Below are 19,855 nucleotides of genomic sequence, written 5' to 3'. Positions count from 1 at the left end.
TATTATGATATGGGCCTGTAGGTGTGACACTTAAAAAGCACCGAAAAGTAATTTTTCCATTTTTGGGTTTTAAAGACCCCTTGAGGGCCAACTCCTTCGTTTGTATAGACCATTACAAAGGTATCCACATACTCTAGGACTCGTGAGACCGATCTAGAGCCAATCTGTGCGCAAGAGAGAGGGCTTTTATAATTTCATCAAGAGTGTATTTCCACAACTTTTTCACTCAAAGAAGTGGGTTAAGGTAAAAAAAACTTATTATTTGCTTCTTATTGAGCTTTTTTTGGGAAAGATGGCATCAAATGATCCAGCATGGCACCAAGGCACTCAAATAATGAGTGAAAATCAAGTACAACTATTATCATACTGTTATTTCGGGTGGTATCTCTTAGTTGAAGCATCATTTAGTTGGGACACATCTAAATGTTGCGGCCTGCACATCAAGCACTCTACCGGATGCCGTGAAATGGCAATGCCAAAAATTACTTACTGGTTTGAGAGAAAAAAGATAAGAAAAAGATATGAGTAAGGCAAAATGAGGTATGTGCAGCCCTGGGAGGACGAAGATGAAGTCCTTATTTCTTATCATACGGCCTCTAGTGCAGCATTAGAAGTAGGAAGTTCTACAGTGAAGGGAAAATGTGTGTCTGGTGCTAGTAGGAATGTCACGGGCGCAAAAAGAAGAAGAGGAGAAACAAGAGTAGGAGGGAGTTCTTCGAGAGGAAGTAGAGATAGAGGCTTTATTAGGAGCATTTTCCCACCTAGGACCGCCCTTGTGGCACAACCCAAAATTCATACTGTACGAGCAGGCGAATGTCGCGGTTGCGAAATAGTTTTATAATGCTTGCAGTCCTTTCAAATGATCTGGCATGGTTTTATAATGCCTGCTTCATTACACGGACACAGACAACATTGTGTCATTAACTTTATCTATTTCCTTCTATGATCCTAATTGTTTGTTTTTTATTCACCTACAATCTTTTTTTAATTATTTGATGTTTTCCATTACACTGATTAGAAATAGTTGTTTAAGAGTTTGCACTTGAGATAATATATATATAGAGAGAGAACTGCCATGCCATACCAAACTTATTTGAATCCATCAGACATAGATTGAAACTAATGTTATTAATATCGTTGATATTTTGAAAATACCACGATATGATCATGCATTTTCAGTTAGGATATTGGAAAAATATCACAATATTTTCAAAATATTGCCAAAATGAAAATATAGCAATATTATCACTATATTTTTATAACTTTTTAATTATTATTTTTATATATTGTAAGTGCAGCTTTTCTAATTTTTTGGCTTCTTTTGTATTTTACAAACTTTTAAAACTTGTTTCTTTATATTTTTTGCAAGAAAAATAAAAAAACATATTATTTTCCTATGTTTCTTATTATTATTTATATTTTTCCAATTTTTAAAGCTTCTGAAAATTTTTCAAGATTTTCCGAGAAAAATCACTGTGAAAATATCTCCAAGAAAAACCCTTACTGAGAAATTACCTTTGAGAGATACAGACGACTATGAAACACAGGGCATAACCATTATCGATAACAGGGACTTCTAAGTATCAGTTCCTGTCAACTGCATTGTGTGACAGAGCTATTATGCTGGCAGCCTTGATATAGATCCATCCTCAAACTCTATCCTGTCATTAATCTCCTTAGGTACATCTTACTGTACCAAAACAAAAGTTGCAACTTGCAACTAGTGAATTTTTTTTAGCAATCTTGATGCCAATAACTGAATTTCACCTAATTAATTTATGGAAGAAATTAACCACACATAAAGAAAGAAATCAAAATGATTTAAATGCAAAAATAACAAAATATATTTATTTATTTATTTATTTATTTATTTATTAGGATCATAGCATAAAAGGAATGGAGCTTACCTTAACAGCCAATTCACCAATAGCCCAGCAAGCATTATTTGCAACTGAAACTGTCTCCTTGAGCTCAGGAGTATTCTGTGATAAACGAAAAACTGATATTAAAGCCAATTCATCCAAACAAAGTGGGGTTAGACAAGTTCAGACGAAACAATGATTCCTTACCAACTGTTTAGAAGCAATATTAAGAAAATCAGACAGCCGAGGGAGCAGATGAGCTGGGCAAACCTGAGCCATTGCCAGGATAGACATTAGCTAGCATGCAAGAAATGAAAAATAGAAGAAACGCTAAACAAGTAAAAGCTTCACACTTTTGCAAGGTCACCAAGAAGTGCAAAAGCACTTTGCCGAATATCAGCAGCAGCATCTGCACAACATTGTAAGAGCAAATCCCTCAAATTGCTTTGTGCAACCTGCATGAATATACACAAGCACGAAACTTCTATTAGTCAGCATTGTTCTTTTGCCTAAATAACAAAGACACGAATAGTTAAACATTCAGAATCACAATTCTAGAAGATCCATTACATTTTATGTAAGACAGGAAGGATAACGAAGTACTATCAATCTGTTAGGATTGGTATGATAGTTTAATGCCAAGGGTCAAAACCTTAAACCTTCATATCAAGGCAACACCTTCAAAAAAAGTATACATGCTTGAAATAGTAGTGGTCAAAACCCTCAGCAACATGTCAATGGCTTGCAGTTAGTATGTTCTTCAAGACATCAAACATCAGGCGGACATTGAGCACTATGAACTCTTCCTTAATATTTAATGTGATGCACGATATAAGCACTGGTTTTCCTTTGGAAAGCTGCTGAATCAAGATTGGCAAGAATTCAACCTATCTTACTTGGACACTAACATTGGTGGTTTTTAATATATATGTGTGTGTGTGTGTGTGTGTGAGAGAGAGAGAGAGAGAGAGCTTTTGTTTGTAACTTTGTATCGCCTTTGTTGGTTCTACATGTCATGTAAAGTTGTAAACCTTTTGACTTTTGTATGTAATGATATTTTATTGAGTTTTAATTAGTTGCATTTGTGATAAGTAGATTTAGCAATGCCTTGACGTGCTAATGGCCCGCCGTAACAGTTTTGTGAGGTTGTTGACGATCTCAAGCAGCGTAATGTTTTCAAATGTAGATTATGGCATTCATTGATTTGTGGGGGTTTGCATCGCATCAAGCAGCACATTGTTCAAAAACTTGGTACACTAGTGCGACCATGTGTGCAGACCCCAGATGATGTACATGTTATAATATCTGCCAATCTAGATGAGATATACAGAATAAGGAAAGCACGATTACAAGAACTGACATGTGCACAAAGCATTCATGCATTGGCACAACAAAATGGAGATGATGAACCATATGAGAAGCAACAGGAGGTACAAGCTGCACAAGATGTAATCTCCGATTATGAATTCGGAATGTTTAATAATGAAGACGAGTAATGAATTCTGTTGTTTTGAGTCTTCTGAGTTTTTTAAGCATATAGTGAACTATGTAGTGAACTACTATATTATTAATTTTAAGAGTTTACGCAGTGGACTTCAAATGATGAGTTGTTATTTTGAGACTTTTGACTTTTGTAGTCATGTAGCAAATTATGTTTCTATGTTCTATTATTGACTATATGTAACGAATTACTAAACTCTATTTTATGTTAATGACATTTCAATAGTCTATGTTTATTTTTATTCAATTGATTTTAATTTTTGTACTTATTCTTAAATTTATTTTTTTCCTGTATTCTAAGTTTTACATTTTTTTAAAATTTTAGATTTTTTTCTGATTTTTTGTTTATTGCAAAATTCGAGTGTTTTTTTCTCTACAGATTACGTACAAATACGATATGGTACGATACACTCGTATCCCAAGCCTTTCCCATATGGGTTTTGATATGATAATTACAACATTGCTCTCTCTCACACACACATAATTATAAAGTAGAATTTTCTTTAGTTACTATACCTTTTATTACTCTCTCTCTCTCTCTCTCTCTCTCTCTCTCTCTCTCTCTCTCTCTCTCTCTCTCTCTCTCTCTCTCTCTCTCTCTCTCATCATAACATTTTAAAAACTAGAATAATTGCACATATATTATCATAACATCAAGAATTCAACAATAATTTTGCAAAAAGAAATCAATTTAGTAATCCAAGTTTTCGGCAACATAACATGACTTTTGCGACATACCTTTTTCTTAACACATGAATTTAACCGTGTTTTCAATACTAAACCTTATTCTATATATTCCAATATTGAGAAAGGTAGTAGTGAAAGATAAGGTGCTAAACACCACTTCAAAGAAGCCTTTAAAAACTCACTGACTCGAATTGGTGACTCGGTGGACTCACAAGTCAGCCAGTCACCTTGTCAAAAATGTGAATGAACAGGATTTTCACAAGAGTCGGCCAAGTCACAAGTTAACTCGACCGAGTCAGCCGAGTTTTCATATGACTCGGCTGGGTCAGCTTATGACTAAACCGAGTCATATAAATGTAAATTATTTATTTATTCATTCATGTACATATGAGTACATAATTTGTATATTTTACATAATATATGTGCATACACATAAAAATTTAAACGTTTAGCAAATCTGAAAAACTCAAATAGATAGGTACAAAGTCATTGTCTTATCCAATCAACAAACTAATATGCAGTGTATTGACTATAAAGCACATCACACACATTCACAAAAAGAAAAAGGGAAGAAAAGTTTCCATTGTGCACCACAATACCAAAGTTTTGCATACTAACAGGGCAGCTGGATGGAGAAAAGAAAACAAAAAGAAAATGTTTCCCCATATCCATCCCTATGTTATAGACAGCCAAATAAGCCCCTATCTTTTAGAACCTATGTCACAGGGATTCAACCAATAGGGTGCCGCACCAGCATCGATGCGGGTGCGGTCAACCGCACCAAGAGTCATATCTGTCCAAAATGGACTCGGTCAACTCTGGCCGAGTCCATTTTGGACCCAAGAAAAAAACTATGAAAGGAGGGGTACCTCGACCCCCCCCCCCCCATTAAAAAAAATAGGGGGTACCTCGAGCACCCACCCACCCGATTAAAAAAATTAGGGGGTACCTCGAGCCCCCCAAGTTATACATACATATATATACCCTCCCACACCCCTGCATCCAAGTTTTTTTAAAGTGCCGCAGCGCCGCACCCACACTATGTGACATAGTTTAGAACATTAGGACAACTTCCCTTCCGCCAAGCACTATGTACTCAACCATGGTCAAGTTTTGAACATGAGTTAGTTCTGCTAAGAAAACTATCAAGATACCCTTCATGCTAAATTCTTAAACAAGTGCTTTTCTTAACCCAACAGATAAGCCCTTGCTATAATCCTATCTTCTCCAACAATATTCTGATGTTCTTTCCTAGAATTTTTTAGCAGCTTCTCCATCTCTTATCCAATGCCTTCATTGTCCTAAAAGGTAGGTCAAAATGCTTACAAGGGCTCTAGCCGAAACTATGTGGCAAAGGAACCCCAATAAATTTCCAATTATTCCGAATTGAGATGATACAGTGGGTTAACTGGATCAGGAGAAAGAGGATTCAGGTGATAGGACTTTGATAAAACAAGTTTTCAGCAAGAAATTTCAGAGAGGAAACAACAATTGCTACTAAATACATGCCTAAAATGATTGGGAAAGTTAAAATGATTCTAGTCAATCCTTCATAATTGGATTGTTAAAGCATTCTTTTTTCATTTTGTTTTATGGGACCCTTTCGGGAACAATTTCATTATGAAGAATTGGTCACTGATTCTTCTTGTCCTGATTTAGTTGGGAAATAGGTCCATAATCAAAGAGCAGAATTGGTAGTTTAGTGTATTTGGCATTTTCCTGACCTCCAATGATAGAGAAGATCTTATGTAGGGCTTTTCTCACTTCAGTATATCACTATTGTTTGGATACTGGAAGCAACAACAATCTGTATGGAAAATTGTGAGCAACGATATCGATGGTTGGATCCTGACTAAGTTCTGACCAAACAAAATTAGAGACACAGTCCAAGGCCTTATCCTTACTGTTGCCTTGATGCTGCATATTCAGTTGTACAAAACAAGCATGTAGCAGTTTGGACCGTGACAGATCCTCATGATAAATAGAGCCAGACAAATTACTTCAAGAGATTTGTGAGTTCAAGTTAATATGCTCAATGATCTACTCAGAGAAGGCCTAGTTCATATTGTTTAACATGGATCCAGAGACCCAAGTCAAATCTAACCTGGTTCCAATTAAGAGATTTGTGTTTGGTCATGACCATTTACATCTGAAACTAGATATGCATTTTGAGTTTAACTAGTCTAGGATGTTCACAAGTCTTCGTTCAATCATGTATAGGAATTGCACCCAACCTAAATGGTGTTGGGATCGGGTCTTGTTCAACAACTCAAAAATAGGATTAGGAAACCTTTTAATGTTTTTCCTATACTTGTCTCTCCATTAAATCGATCCAAACTTTCTGTTTATTAGTTCCTCCAAAAAATATTGCTGCCTCATTAAACGATTGGAAAATGTCCCTATATTATCATTTTTTCCAAGTTCGTACTTTTAAGGGTAGACAAGTAATGTGATCAAAGGTTGGCATTCACTCACCTAATTAGACAAAAGTTAACCCCACGATTGTTTCAAGAGGGTTAATGAAAAGGCCAAGAATATTTATGGAGAAAACCAATAACCGACTAATTCTGCTTAGCCTATAATAGAGGGACCAATGTGGTGGGAGGAAGGAGAAAAAAGAAAGGAAAACCCGGGGAAGCAGGAGAGAAGCGACTTGGAAAGTGAGGCATTTTCAAAATTTTAGGAAGCAGGAAGCGTGGGACAACTTAAAGGCGAACCAGGAATCGTATCAGAAGTGACCTAGGAAGCAAACCGGAAGCGAGGGGGAAGTGTGCTTCCCAATTTTTTTGGCAACTTCCCAACACGTTTCGGAAGCGCCATGTTTCGCGCTTCCAAAACGCACTTCGGGGACGGGCTTCCAATAACTCTGGGAAAACCTAGAGAGAGTATCCATGTGAACTTAAGATTTTGGGAAAATAAAGATTATTTTTCCCTTTGAGTTTACCTGCTCTAGTACTTTTTATCAACCCTTTGTGACACCCCAATGTCCTCATCTTTGACCTAATAAAAAAAACATCATTCAGAATCGATCTTCCCAAATTAACATTATTGGCTTAAGCAGAGAGCAAGCATATGATTCTGAAAGCCATTAAAAACTAGGCTTTCCAAAAAAATAGGTGTATCACTGTATTTAGTTTCCTAACTCAGCCTTAGTGTGTTCTCAAGGAATATATCACTTGTAGCCTCCCAACTTTTAAAAACATGTATACCTTTTATTCCGTAGTTATTGAAATCCACCATGTGACCCCCTATAGCTAGATTTTACCACCATTTTAGCACCATACCCTAGAATCAACCAATGCTTCTAACTCATAGATCGCATTCATTAGCATAAAAGATAACCAAAATACAATTGGCAAGATATACCTATTTACCATTTGGACTCATTTGGCACAGATTTTCTTCATGATTTGTTTGACCTATCTCAATAAACAGAAGATTTTTCAAGATAGGTGAAGAAATAGAATGTTTGTCTAGACAGGTCGATTGATTAACAGGTAATTCTAGCAGCAAAGGAATGGTAAAAGACAATCCAGATTGTGTTTTACTGCAAACATGCACCTTTATGCAAAACAGTCGCGTACTTGAAGGTTAAGCTAAAATTTGCTAATTTTAATTGTTTAACTTATGTCTGTATATGTGTGTATGAATGTACACAATGTGTGTGTAACCATGGTCTCCTGGAACAATTGAAACTTCCATATTACATGATGTACAAAACTAAGCTAAGGCAACAGAAAATTAGAATCTATGTTATATTTAAAAAATAAGACATTAAATATGCATCATCCAAACAATATAACATGTAAATATAGACATACCAGACTCTCAACTCCACTACCAAGACCCTCCACAAGCCCTGAAAGCAAATCTAGGGAGCAAACAATAAATTCTTTATCATATTGAACTCCAGCTGCGACAGGATCAACCTGCAGATAGAGCATAGCTATAAATCAAAACTGTAAAGAAAAAGGATATGAAACAAGAAAAGCAGTCCACTTTTATAGTGAGAACAGACTCAATGTTTATATAAAATCAGAGAACAAACGAGACACCACTCAGCATATAACTGCTTCTAAAACTAACTTCCATAATAGGGATAAAGAAAGGATGCTAATATGCAAATAACTGATGCCACATAAAGAGAGGAACTTGTAATATATAAAGGATGACCTATCTCCACCATAAGCAGCAAAAACTAAAATATACCTTAGCCAGTAGTTGTGTCCGGATTAGGTAGATACACCTCTGAAAAACAGGTTCAGCAAACTGTGTAAAACCAGGACCTAATGCCTGAAGCACCCAAAAGGAAAAGGTAAGCAGCCAACAGAATACCAGGTCAAATGATGACAGGGATGTAATGAAATAAGCCGAAAGCAAAAGTACAATGTGCACAAGCACAAATATAAATCCACTAAGAGATAATATAAAAGCACTAAACAAGCACAAAGTGCATACAATGCTACAAGGAGCCTAAATGTGCACAAGCACAAGTCCTCAAAGGAAAAACACACAATCCAATCAATGGAAAATACATAAGATTACAAAAGACATTAATGAACACATGCAAAAGAACACAAAAAACATAAAAAATAAGTCTTTATAGAGATAGAATGCTTAGGAAAGCATTCAAAACAAATGGGGGGGTTTACCCCTTTATATAGGCTACATGGGTGACCATATAGTCGGGCTATATATATAGCCGTTGGAAAGATCCCAACGACTATATTGGACTTTGTCCAATATACCCTCATACAAGACAGAAAAGACAAAAAAAACATAAAAACTGTACAAAGACAAAACTGACCCTAATGAGCAGTACCTATTACTTAAGCTCAAATGATCAGAATGCCCCCATATGGGCAAAAGCTATTACAATAACAAAACAGTTACAAAAATATATAATATACACATATACACTCATAGTCATATATGAATATATATATATGAATCAACACATATTAACACCCCCCCCTGAAACTTACGGTGTGATATACCGAAAGTTTGAAAATACAAAAAGAAACAAAGGGAAGGATCCAAGTCTTCAATGATAATCTTCACCAAATGCCTTCATCGATTATCTCCATCTTCATGATGTATCAAAAATAGAATTTATTTTTCAACCCATACAATCTTTAAGAACCTAAAGACAAAACGAAACAAAGGTTGAACTACACAAAAAAAGATATCATAACCAAATAGTTATTAAACGAAAACGCTTTAACCCAATAATTAAAAAAACTAGATATCAAATACACGTATATAGTTTCAAAACAAATATATATTTTGAAGAAGAATAACACTGATTAATTCATACATATATGAAGCGAGGATGGTTAAGTTCCCCAACAAAACATAGAGGCACTATAAACTAAACAATTTTTAAAAGTGAGTCAGATATGCACCTTAAGCAATAATTTTAAGATTTTAGAAACATTAGTAACAATTCAAGCGAGCTACAATAACCATTAAGGAAAATACAATATACTTTGAAATCAATTTTTAAGAATTCTTTTAGACAATTATAACTACAAAAACAGCATATTTTTTATAAATTCTGAACATAGTAGAATTTTGATTACTAAAATTCAAAAAACAAGCACATATTAGAAACACAAGAGTGTCTTAAAGGCTACAATGAGATACAAAGCAAAGTGGTCACTTATGGACCAAGAACACTCTCACAATGAAGATACACAACTCACTAAGAGTCATAAGCAAAAAATATAAAATGTTCTCATTAATAAAAATGCTTATAAAAACACATATTAGACATAAAATATCAATAAGATATAAACAATTTTACAATAATGCCTCAAAAGGCTTGGGTAAACATTTCAAATAAGATATCACTCATTAATTATACTAAGCAAAACATGACAACATGTATATCAAATGTAAGAACTCAAAGGAGTTTACAATAAACGAGAAATTAATTTAATTCATACAAAACACGTAAGACAACCAACATGCAACAAATCTAAATATCCTCAACATATATATTCAACATGCAATTAAAGCATATTCAATGCACATCATAATGCATGAAAATTTTTCAATGAATAAACATTTTCCATACAGGGAAAAACAGGCAGCGAAAAAGATTAGAAAGTTCATGGAGAGAGAGAGAGAGAGTTGTTCTGGACCGCCGGGGTATCCCGCTGCCGGTGAAGGAGGAGCAGGAGAGGCAGGTTTGGGTGGTAGTGGGTGTGTTCTCTCCCTCCAGCACCAACAGAAGAAGAGGAAGCCAGGTTTGGGTGGTAGTGGGTGTGACATTTATAACCATGAAGTGTACAAATAAAGCATCTAAGTGTCAAGAACACATAAACTCAAAAAACACTAGATCACATACTTACATATTAGATGAGATTTATAAAAGAACATGCATGCATAAATATTATTTCACAAGATAATATAAGCCTTATGAAAACATTTTAATAAATTAGCACAAATATGAAAGCAATTTAAATCTAACAATAATTTTGAAAAAACATTTTAAAGATTTTAACAAATTACCCCATATACCCAAGAGAATTCAAAAATTCCAATCATTTGCTAATAAACACTCATAAAAACAAAGGAGATTTAAAAAAAAGTTTTAAGAAATAACAAATAATTTTTTAAAATATAAAAAAATGGGTGTTTTTCTCATGCATAATGCATGAGATAGACAACACAAATAACTAAGAGATTTAAGATACATACTGAGTCAAGATCTCCCTTGAATCCAAGTCATATGTCGATCATTATTTCTTCATGAGGCACAAATTCCAAAGATCAAAAGAGAAAAAATACCAAAAAAACTTTTTTGGCTTTGACACCATGTAATGAAATAAGCGGAAAGCAAAAGTAAAATGTGCACAAGCACAAATATAAATTCACTAAGGGATAATACAAAGGCACTAAGGCACTACACAAGCACAAAGTGCATACAATGGCTACAAAGAGCCTAAATGCGCACAAGCAAAGTCCTCAAAAGGACAACACACAATCCAATCAATGAAAAATACATAAGATTACAAGAGACATTAATGAACGCATGCAAAAGAACACAAAAAAAAACATAAAAAATAAGTAGTTATTGAGATAGAATGCTTAGGAAAGCAATCAGAACAAATGGGAGGATTTGCCTCTTTATATAGGCTACATGGGTCACCATATAGTCATTGGGATGCTCCCAATGTATACAAATATAATCGTTGAGTGTTAAGATAGTGTACCCAATATATATATATATATATATATGTGTGTGTGTGTGTGTGTGTGTGTGCGCGCGTTAATAAATATATTTATTTATTTATTTATTTGTATGTAAATTGAAATACCCATCAGGGGTATTTTGGTTATTTCTTTTTGTAATAGGGGTCAGCCCACTAGGGACTGATTTGTTATTTCTTTGTTTTATTTTTGTTTTTGTTTTTTATTGAGTTTGTAACATGTGACTGGCCCAACTAGTCATTAGGCTAGTCCCAACGGTCATATTTATGACCGTTAGGGGGCTAGTCCAATTGCCAATTGGGCTGCCCCCTTTGCCCTTTGTTGTGCTTATAAACAGGGATTTTCCCTATTGTATTTCTCAATGCTTTTCTAAGCATTTGTTAATGAAAGATCTATTATATTTTTACTTTGTGAGTTGTTGGTGTGTATTTTCATTGTGAGAGTTCTTTTGGTCCATAAGTGACCACTATTTATTGGTATCGCATTGTAGCCTTTGTGGTACTCTTTCGAGATTTTGTTGGTTTCATTACATGGTATCAAAGTCATCGGTTAAGAATCTTGTTCATGTAGACGTGAGAGTGTGGATCATGGGCTCGTGGTGTCCAAAGAGTACTCTCTCTCTCTCTCTCTCTCTCTCTCTCTCTCTCTCTCTCTCTCTCTCTCTCTCTCTCTCTCTTCTTTGTAAAATTGGAGCATGATTAAGAAGTTGTCATATCTATTCCTGTGAGACTCAATGATACAAACTATGTGATGCGGTCATCCATAGTAAAACACAAAATATGAGAAAAGGGTCTATAGGGTTTGGTTGATGGCACTGAAAGAAAACCTAAGTTTGTGCTTACCAAAATAAAAAATGGCAAGGAAGTAGCGCTTCAAGGAGAAGAAATGTCTAAAGTCATTGTCGAATATGAAAGAAGATAGAAAGAACGGGGGATGAATTATTCAAAGATCATTGGATGGCTCATCAATAGTGTCGACATCAAGAAGTGCTCAACTTCGGCAAAATTTGATTTTGCTATTGATGCATGGAAGTATCTGATATGTATTGTCTAAAAGACATAGCTCATGTACGTAATGTGCAAAAAAAAGTTAGAATTATGACCCAAGGAGAAATAAGAGGGAATACTGTAATGCTCTTTTTCTTCTTTGGGATGAATTGGCTCTTTTAGAGCTTATGTGGCATTGTCCTCAAGAAGTACAACTCCGTGAAAATCAAATCAAAATAGAGCATTTCTAATAATTTGTCAATAGGCTTAGACCCAAATTTAAAGGGACCAAATTGACTCTCATTCATAGAAGAGGTATTCCCACTATAGTTGAAACTTTAGAAGAACTCTACCAAAAACGAGGAATTAGTGTTTGCTATGTCAAAGCCTGAACGTAACATGAACTTATAAACCTCCGCACTTTTGAAAGAAGTTTGAATGACTATGAAAGAAGCTCAGATGATTATGGAAAGAGCTCAAATGACTATGAATACAAGAAGAGTGGTAAATTAATGTCACTTTTACAATGAGTCGGTTGCATTAAGCCATTTTGCCCAAAGAGAAGATCGACGAGATGAAAAGAAAGTTGCCTATGGGGTCATCTAGCGAAAAGGGTGGTGTAGATGAAGGCTCCAAAAATGTGTCCCTTTCTCAACTCATGGAAGTCCTTCAACCACTATTAAAGGCTCATGCCTCTTCTCTCTTTAGTGCAGCCATCTCTATATGCATAGACCCCGATAAGAATTCTCGGATTCTTGATTCTAGTGCTTCTTTTCATATGACTCCTAATGAGTCTCTATTATCCGAATGTCACATTAATCCCAATGATTTTTATGTTTCAACCGTCGATGAAACCTCTTTAAAAATCCAAAGCTTTGGTACTTTAAAAAAATCTTCTAAAAATAGCCAAAATTTTATGTTCCAAACATTAGAGTAGTACCTAAACTAAATCTAAATCTCCTATTAGTTTCTCAAATCACCGATCATAGATGACCAAGAAGCAAATTGGGTGAAGTCACAGAAGAAGGGGACCTCTAACTTAGAACTTTCAAATCAAGTTTTTTGTAATTTTGTTGAAAAGAAAGGCATTGAAAAGTGGCATAAGAGATTAGGGCATCCAAGAATGTCAAAATTGTATTTATTTCTCTTTCTTGAAAATTGTAGTGAAAAAGAATTGGTTTGTGAAGATTGTATTCTCATAAAAATAAAATCTTTACTGTTTAGACCTAGTTATTTTGTTTCTAAAGAACCATTTCAGTTAATCTATTCGGATGTACGGGGACCAACACCAATTATGTCTAAAGGAAGTGTATCTTATTATGTTATATTTGTTGATGACTATAGTAGGATGCATTTGATTGTTTTCAAAAAATTTATAGTTATGTCAAAATCAATTTAAAGCCTCTATCAAAATCTTTAGATCCAATTCCATAGGTAAATTTTTAACAAATGATTTTAAAAAGTACCTTAATCAATAAGGGATTGTTCATCAAAGATCTTGTCCATATACACCGCAACAAAATAGGCTAGTCGTAAAAAACATCGACACATCATTGAAACTACTAGAACTCTTCTTATATCTAAAAATGTTCCAAAAAGGTTTTGGGTCGAAGCCACCCTTACGATGGTCTATTTAATTAATAGAATGCCATCAACTATTCTTGGAAACATTTCTCCTATTGACAAATTGTTCAAAATGACTTCGGATTATAAAATATTAAGAATCTTTGGTTGTAAATGTTTTGTCATTTTTAATAAAAATGATAAGCTTTCCGCTAAAGCCATCTCTTAGTATTTTCTTAGGTTATGTCGAAAACCAAAAAGGATATAGGTGTTATGACATTGAAAACGACAAAGTTTATGTTTCAAGAAATGTGGCCTTTCTTGAAAAGAAAATTGGATTTGAAAAAATTGAGTCTAAGGAACCTTGTGAAAATTCTTTTTTACTTGATTTAGCTAAAATGAATGTTGATGATATGGATGGACATGATTATGATATTGTTAATGATGTGAATAATAATGATGTTCAAGATGTAAATGAGAGTGACTATGATGACACTCATGATGCACATGATACCTCTATTGATATTGTTGAATCTAACAACAATGAAGTGCAAATGTATTCTTGTCGAATTCAAGATCATCCCCCATGTGCACTAGAAAGGTATTCCCAAAGTCTAAACATAGATCATGTAACGATCCCAACTCATCTCCGTTGAAAAGTGAATTTTTTTTAAACAATTGCGAAAACCAAAACCCAAGGATCTGGGACCTCATAGACTTAACAAATTTAACCAACCTAATGACATCAATTACAATTCTAATATGAAAGCAATTATGACAGCCTCGAAATAGCTTCACCATAACATGTTAAAAATGCTAGAAAAATTTGTTATTCATCTTAACAGAAAATCGGGTTTTCTTTTCTTTTCACCACTAAGGATTTTAGCGTATGCACATAGGCCTTAATGGCAAAACTTAAAACACAACATACTGGGGCGTGAGACAGGTCTATATCCAAACAAAACAAATGTACATGGCAGATCTGGACCAGATCTGCATGTACATGTGTTCAGCAGGTCCTTTAGATTTATTGTTTCCATCTAAAATCCCCACATAAGTCTGATTTAGACTATTTCTCCCCATTCGAATCAAGAGAGGAACACGTACCTTCGTTTGAAAACGGAAAAAAAACGAAAATAATGTCGGATGATCGAAACGAGAGGAAGTCCTCTTCCTTCTTCTTCTTTCATTTTCCTCTCTTCTCTTTTTTTTCTTTCTTTTCTTTCTTTTCCCTCCTCTCTCTCTAGAAAACAAAATCTAGAGAGGGGCGAGTTAGACCCCTTTTATAATTTTTTTTTTCATTTTTTCTTTTTTAATTTTTAGTATTCTAGAGAGAGGATGACGTCCCTTCTCGAATTTCCCATTTGGCTATGAGATAACTCTATCCTTAACCTACTCTTTCCTTTTTTAACTACTTTTTATCCATTTCGTATTTTATTTGTTTTACTATTTTACTTTAACCCCATTTGGGCTCTTCGAAAATCCCTACACATTAGGTAGGGTTCCACAAATGTAGAACTTTGTCATACCAAAAATAAATTTTCGGAATTAATTAATTTTTTAACATTTACTTAATTATTTATTTATTATTTATTAAATAATAAATTTTCAGAAAGTTTCATAGGGTATCTCACCCCTCTGGGAGTCTTCTTAACATGGATTTTAACTCAATTTAACCTTTACATTGAATTTAAAACTTTAAATTGGTTGGAATTGGATTTCGAATCCGGATTCGGATCAAAGATCCAAACCCATGCCCAATATTCATATGGATCTCAAATTGGATCATATCCTAATTAATAATGGTTCTTGAACCGGGTCTAGATCCATATTAACTTGGGTCAAACGGATCGGATCTGATCCAATCCAGAACCAGACACATCGAGGCGGGTCATTTTTTAAAAAATGTGATTTTCGGGCCAACCGCAACCCGAATTGAGAAAAACAAAATATCAATGTTTTCAAAATTTTGACTCATCTAGTGATATATTACCTGAATTTTGCCCGAATTTAACTCGAATTTCGCTCGCTTTCAAAGGTCAAAAATAGAAAGTTTCACCAAATCTTAATTGGCTCGTTTAGGTCTTGTCAATGGGTCCTGGGTCACGCCCAGACTCAGCTGACGCCACCTAAACTCGAGGATTTCTATCAACTGTATGAAACACTTAACCAAATTTTTAGTCTCAGAATTTAATATTATAGAAAAACACACGATATTACAGATCAACCTAGTGTTAGAAGATCTATAAAATTGTCTAAAGCACCTAGTAGGTTCGTATTCTATGAATCATTTGAACATAACTATAGAGCTTGTCTTATGGTCATTCTATATTGAACCCTCTTCGGATAATGCGGCTAAAAACTATCAAAAATGGAGTAGAGCCATGAACAATGAATTAGAAGTTCTAGAAAAAGGCAAAAACTTGAAAAATTCAAACTTTACCCAAAGAAAAGAAAGTCATAGGATGTAGGTGGGTTTACAAAGTTAAAACCAAGAGTGATGGAACCTTAGAGAGAGATAAAATTGGACCTGTAGTTAAAGGATAGAGTCAAGAGTACAGTATAGACTATGAAGAAATCTAAGCTCATGTTGCTCGTATGACTACTATAAGAACCCTCATTCCTATAGTTTTAATTAAAAAATAGTCTATTTTTCATATGGATATTAAAAATGCCTTTTTAAATGGTAACCTTAATGAGAAAGTTTATATGAAACCACATCTGGGTTTAGGATTGGCACATGGAAAAGTTTTCCGTTTAAGGAAAGCCTTGTATGGTCTAAAGCAGAGTTACCGAAAACGCCTATAGAATAGGGGAAGCGCGCTTCCCCGAGACGCGCTTCGGAAGCGCGCTTCCCCGAGACGCGCTTCGGAAGCGCGAAACGCATCGCTTCCGAAACGCGAGGGGAAGCGCAGGTTCAATTGAGGAAGTACGTCCCCCTTTAAAGGGAAGTGCGTCCCCCTTTAAAGGGAAGCGCGTACCTCTTTAAAGGGGTACGCGTACCCCTTTAAAGGGGGACGCTATTATGGAAAGGTCGAATTTGCCCTTAACATTTTTTTTTTACACATGAATATATTTTTTACCGAGGTTAAAATGGGTATTTTATAAAACCCGTGAAAAAATAAAATCGAAAGGGGCTTAGGGTTTTATTTTTTCACGCGTTCTCTCTCTCTCTCTCTCTCTCTCTCTCTCTCTCTCTCTCTCTCTCTCTCTCTCGAGTTTTCGGTGAGCTCCGAGTTCCGGCGACCTCAAAAAATTTCGGTGGCCTCCACCGACTTCCGAAGATGAAGATGTTCACCTTCAGGTACGCTATCTTCTCTTACCCCCCTCTCTCACGCTCTGTCACTCTCTCTATCTCTCTGTCGTGCGAGCTCCCCTACAGTCAACAACACCAGTGGGATCCAATAGGGTAGTTTTGGGGAAAGTGATCAAGGGTTTTTTCTTTCTCGGTGTAGATCTATCGCAGGGTTTTTTTTTCTGGGTGTATATCAAGGGTTTTTTTGTTCCTGTAGATCAAGGGTTTGTTTGTAGTTTTTTTAGTTTCTGATTCATTATCGCAGCCGTCTTTTTTATTCATTCTGCATGAAGCAGTGGGTTGTTTTTTATTGTCTCCATGATACGCTATCTAATGATGGTGTAAAAACTGGCCGAGTCAACCTAGTGACTCGGTTTCACTCAGGCATTTACTGGGTCAACCCAGAAATGAACAAAACTTTGCTGATAGGGGTTCGGGGGCGCAAATAGGGGTGTAGCAAGAAAAAAAAATTGGTGTGATAGGGGTTCAGGGGCAGCATCCTCCTTTTTTTTTTGAGATAAAATAAAAATGGCTACAATTATTAATAAAAATCTATTTCATATAGACAAATCAAACTATTTGCTGCAGTCAGGGTTGGGCTACAAAAATGGATAAAAATCTATTTCATATGGAATTGGAGCTGGGCTAATACTGAGCTTTTAAATTTTTTTTTTAACTGGACCGAGAGGCCCATATTTTGCTTTGATGAAGAGTTTTCGAGTGATATAGGGCTGGTGTCTGACTTGTGTGGTGTGAGGTTCAGCTCGTGAGCAGAGGTTTGATTCCTTCATTCTCTCTAGAAAGTACATTTAAGGAACAGGGGATTGTTAGAGCCTATTTGTTTCATTTTTCCGTTGCAATAACATGATGGTCTTTATCTTTTGTTTTGTGTTATCATATGATGATCATTTATATTCTTATTTGAGACCCATGAATGAATAGTATATTGGTTGAGAAACATTTCACATTTTGTGGTTGTTTAACTGAGTTTATTTGGTCGTCTTTTTTAGAAATAAGGGTTAATGCAGTATTTTTTTATCATTCTTGTAGGTTTTAACTTTTAAGTCATTTTGACGATTGCTTGAATCTTGATTCCTGATCAGATTGACTGGATCACTTTTATTATTCTTTTACTGTTGGATATATATGGATTATTGATTTATTGTTTTCAATTTCAAAGTCAATGAAAAACATGTTCTGCCTCCACAAGTTGTCTTATGGTTTCATTATGGTGTTTGATCTTGCAGACTTTTAGAATCTATTCTCTCCTTGATCTCTTGAAGTGATTTTGCTTTATGTGAATTCTGAACTTACATGTTGATCAAGTGAACCAAGCATGATAAAAAAAATAAAACAAAAGAGATACTTATAAGTATCCTATAATATATAAAAAATATATTATGGGAAAATTCTTGAATTCATATTATACAAAATGTATACCAAGCATGATTCAGCTTATCATCCCTATTAAGTATGAATTCTTTGATATACTGAGCGTGGGCACACCCAGGCTCGGCTCATTTACTCTATCAGAAGAGTGGGGCAACTAGTATGCTGCAGCTAGTTGTTTAAAATTTTAAATAAATATCATTATTGCTAGTAACAGTCGGCCAATATGAATTTTGTTTTTCTTCGTTGTTATGTTATCTTATTTTGGCATTTTTTCATAAATGCAAACTTTTGAAAGAACTTTTTTTTTTAAATTTTGTTTGCTTTATCATAGTATATTATAGAATCATAGATCTTTCACCTCCTTAAATGATGTTTATTTATTTGTTTTAGTAATTGGTAAATTATGAGTAATGATTTGTGTTCTTCACTCTCCATTATTTATTGTTAATAATAGCTTTTTTAAAGTGTTTTAGGTTGATTCTGATACTTTTATGATGCAGATATATTTGCATGTTCTTTGCTTCATTAATGACCATCTCAAGCTATGATCACGATAATTCTGATGACGATGACGATTCTTTGTACAATTTGGAGCATGAATCATCTAGTGGTGTTGGGAAGGGCAAGAAGAGGTCTTCTGCTTGTCTATATCAGTTTGAGGACCGAAACGAAAATTGTTTTGATGAGGAAGATAAAGAAGAATATGACTTGGATGACTACTATTCTGAAGATGACCAAGATGATGAACCACCTAGCATGCATAAAACAACAGTGCTATGGCGCCATGTATTGAAACAAAAGAAGAGTGGGCAAGGAAAGCAAGGTGGAACCCAAGTTTTATGTGCAGGCACTGCAAAAATATTTATCATGGGTCATATACTTGAGTTTTTGCACATCTCATGGGGTCTCCAAAGGGACAAAGTGTTGGGATTGCCTTTTGCCCTGAAGTTGCAAAAAATGCAGAATTGGCAAAAAAAATTAAGAGGCAAGTTCGTTGAGTGGAGGTTTCATCAAGTGCATTTGAGTTGATGAGATCAAGAATTGATACTCCGAAGAAGCCTATTAGTATGACTACATCATCTAGTGGAAGCCGAAAAACAGTTGATATTCGTGATACCTTTAAAAAGGTAGAAAGAGATGATGTAGATCACAAAATTATCAGATTTTTGTGTGCAAATGGCATACCTTTCAATGTGCTTCGATCACCATATTGGGAAGAGATGATATCTGCAGTTAGTAAAGTGCCCAGATATAAACCCCCATCATATGAAAAAGCGCGAACAACATTGCTTGACAGTGAGAAAGAGTGTGTTCACAGGGAGTTAAATGAATTTCGAGAAAAGTTTGAGGAG

The 19,855-nt window shown here is 34.9% G+C and overlaps 1 protein-coding gene across 2 annotated transcripts in view; it reads right to left on the bottom strand.

Moving 5' to 3' along the window:
• Window positions 1-19,855, bottom strand: part of LOC149847133 (transportin-1-like) — a 101,537-nt gene that overhangs the window by 30,625 nt on the left and 51,057 nt on the right. For both annotated transcript variants that reach the window (XM_089996841.1, XM_089996840.1), the window contains 5 exons: window positions 8,259-8,342; window positions 7,871-7,978; window positions 2,216-2,317; window positions 2,070-2,132; window positions 1,908-1,982 (listed from right to left, as the gene is read on the bottom strand). In XM_089996841.1, the coding sequence (XP_089852967.1) occupies window positions 1,908-1,982; window positions 2,070-2,132; window positions 2,216-2,317; window positions 7,871-7,978; window positions 8,259-8,342 (432 nt within the window). The remainder of the gene's footprint in view (window positions 1-1,907; window positions 1,983-2,069; window positions 2,133-2,215; window positions 2,318-7,870; window positions 7,979-8,258; window positions 8,343-19,855) is intronic.

Source organism: Nuphar pumila, chromosome 2 (assembly GCF_984573655.1).
Source record: "Nuphar pumila chromosome 2, dmNupPumi1.hap1.1, whole genome shotgun sequence".
Lineage (NCBI taxonomy): Eukaryota > Viridiplantae > Streptophyta > Magnoliopsida > Nymphaeales > Nymphaeaceae > Nuphar > Nuphar pumila.
Note: the sequence above shows the minus strand (reverse complement) of the source record. Positions and strands in the feature narration are given on the sequence as shown.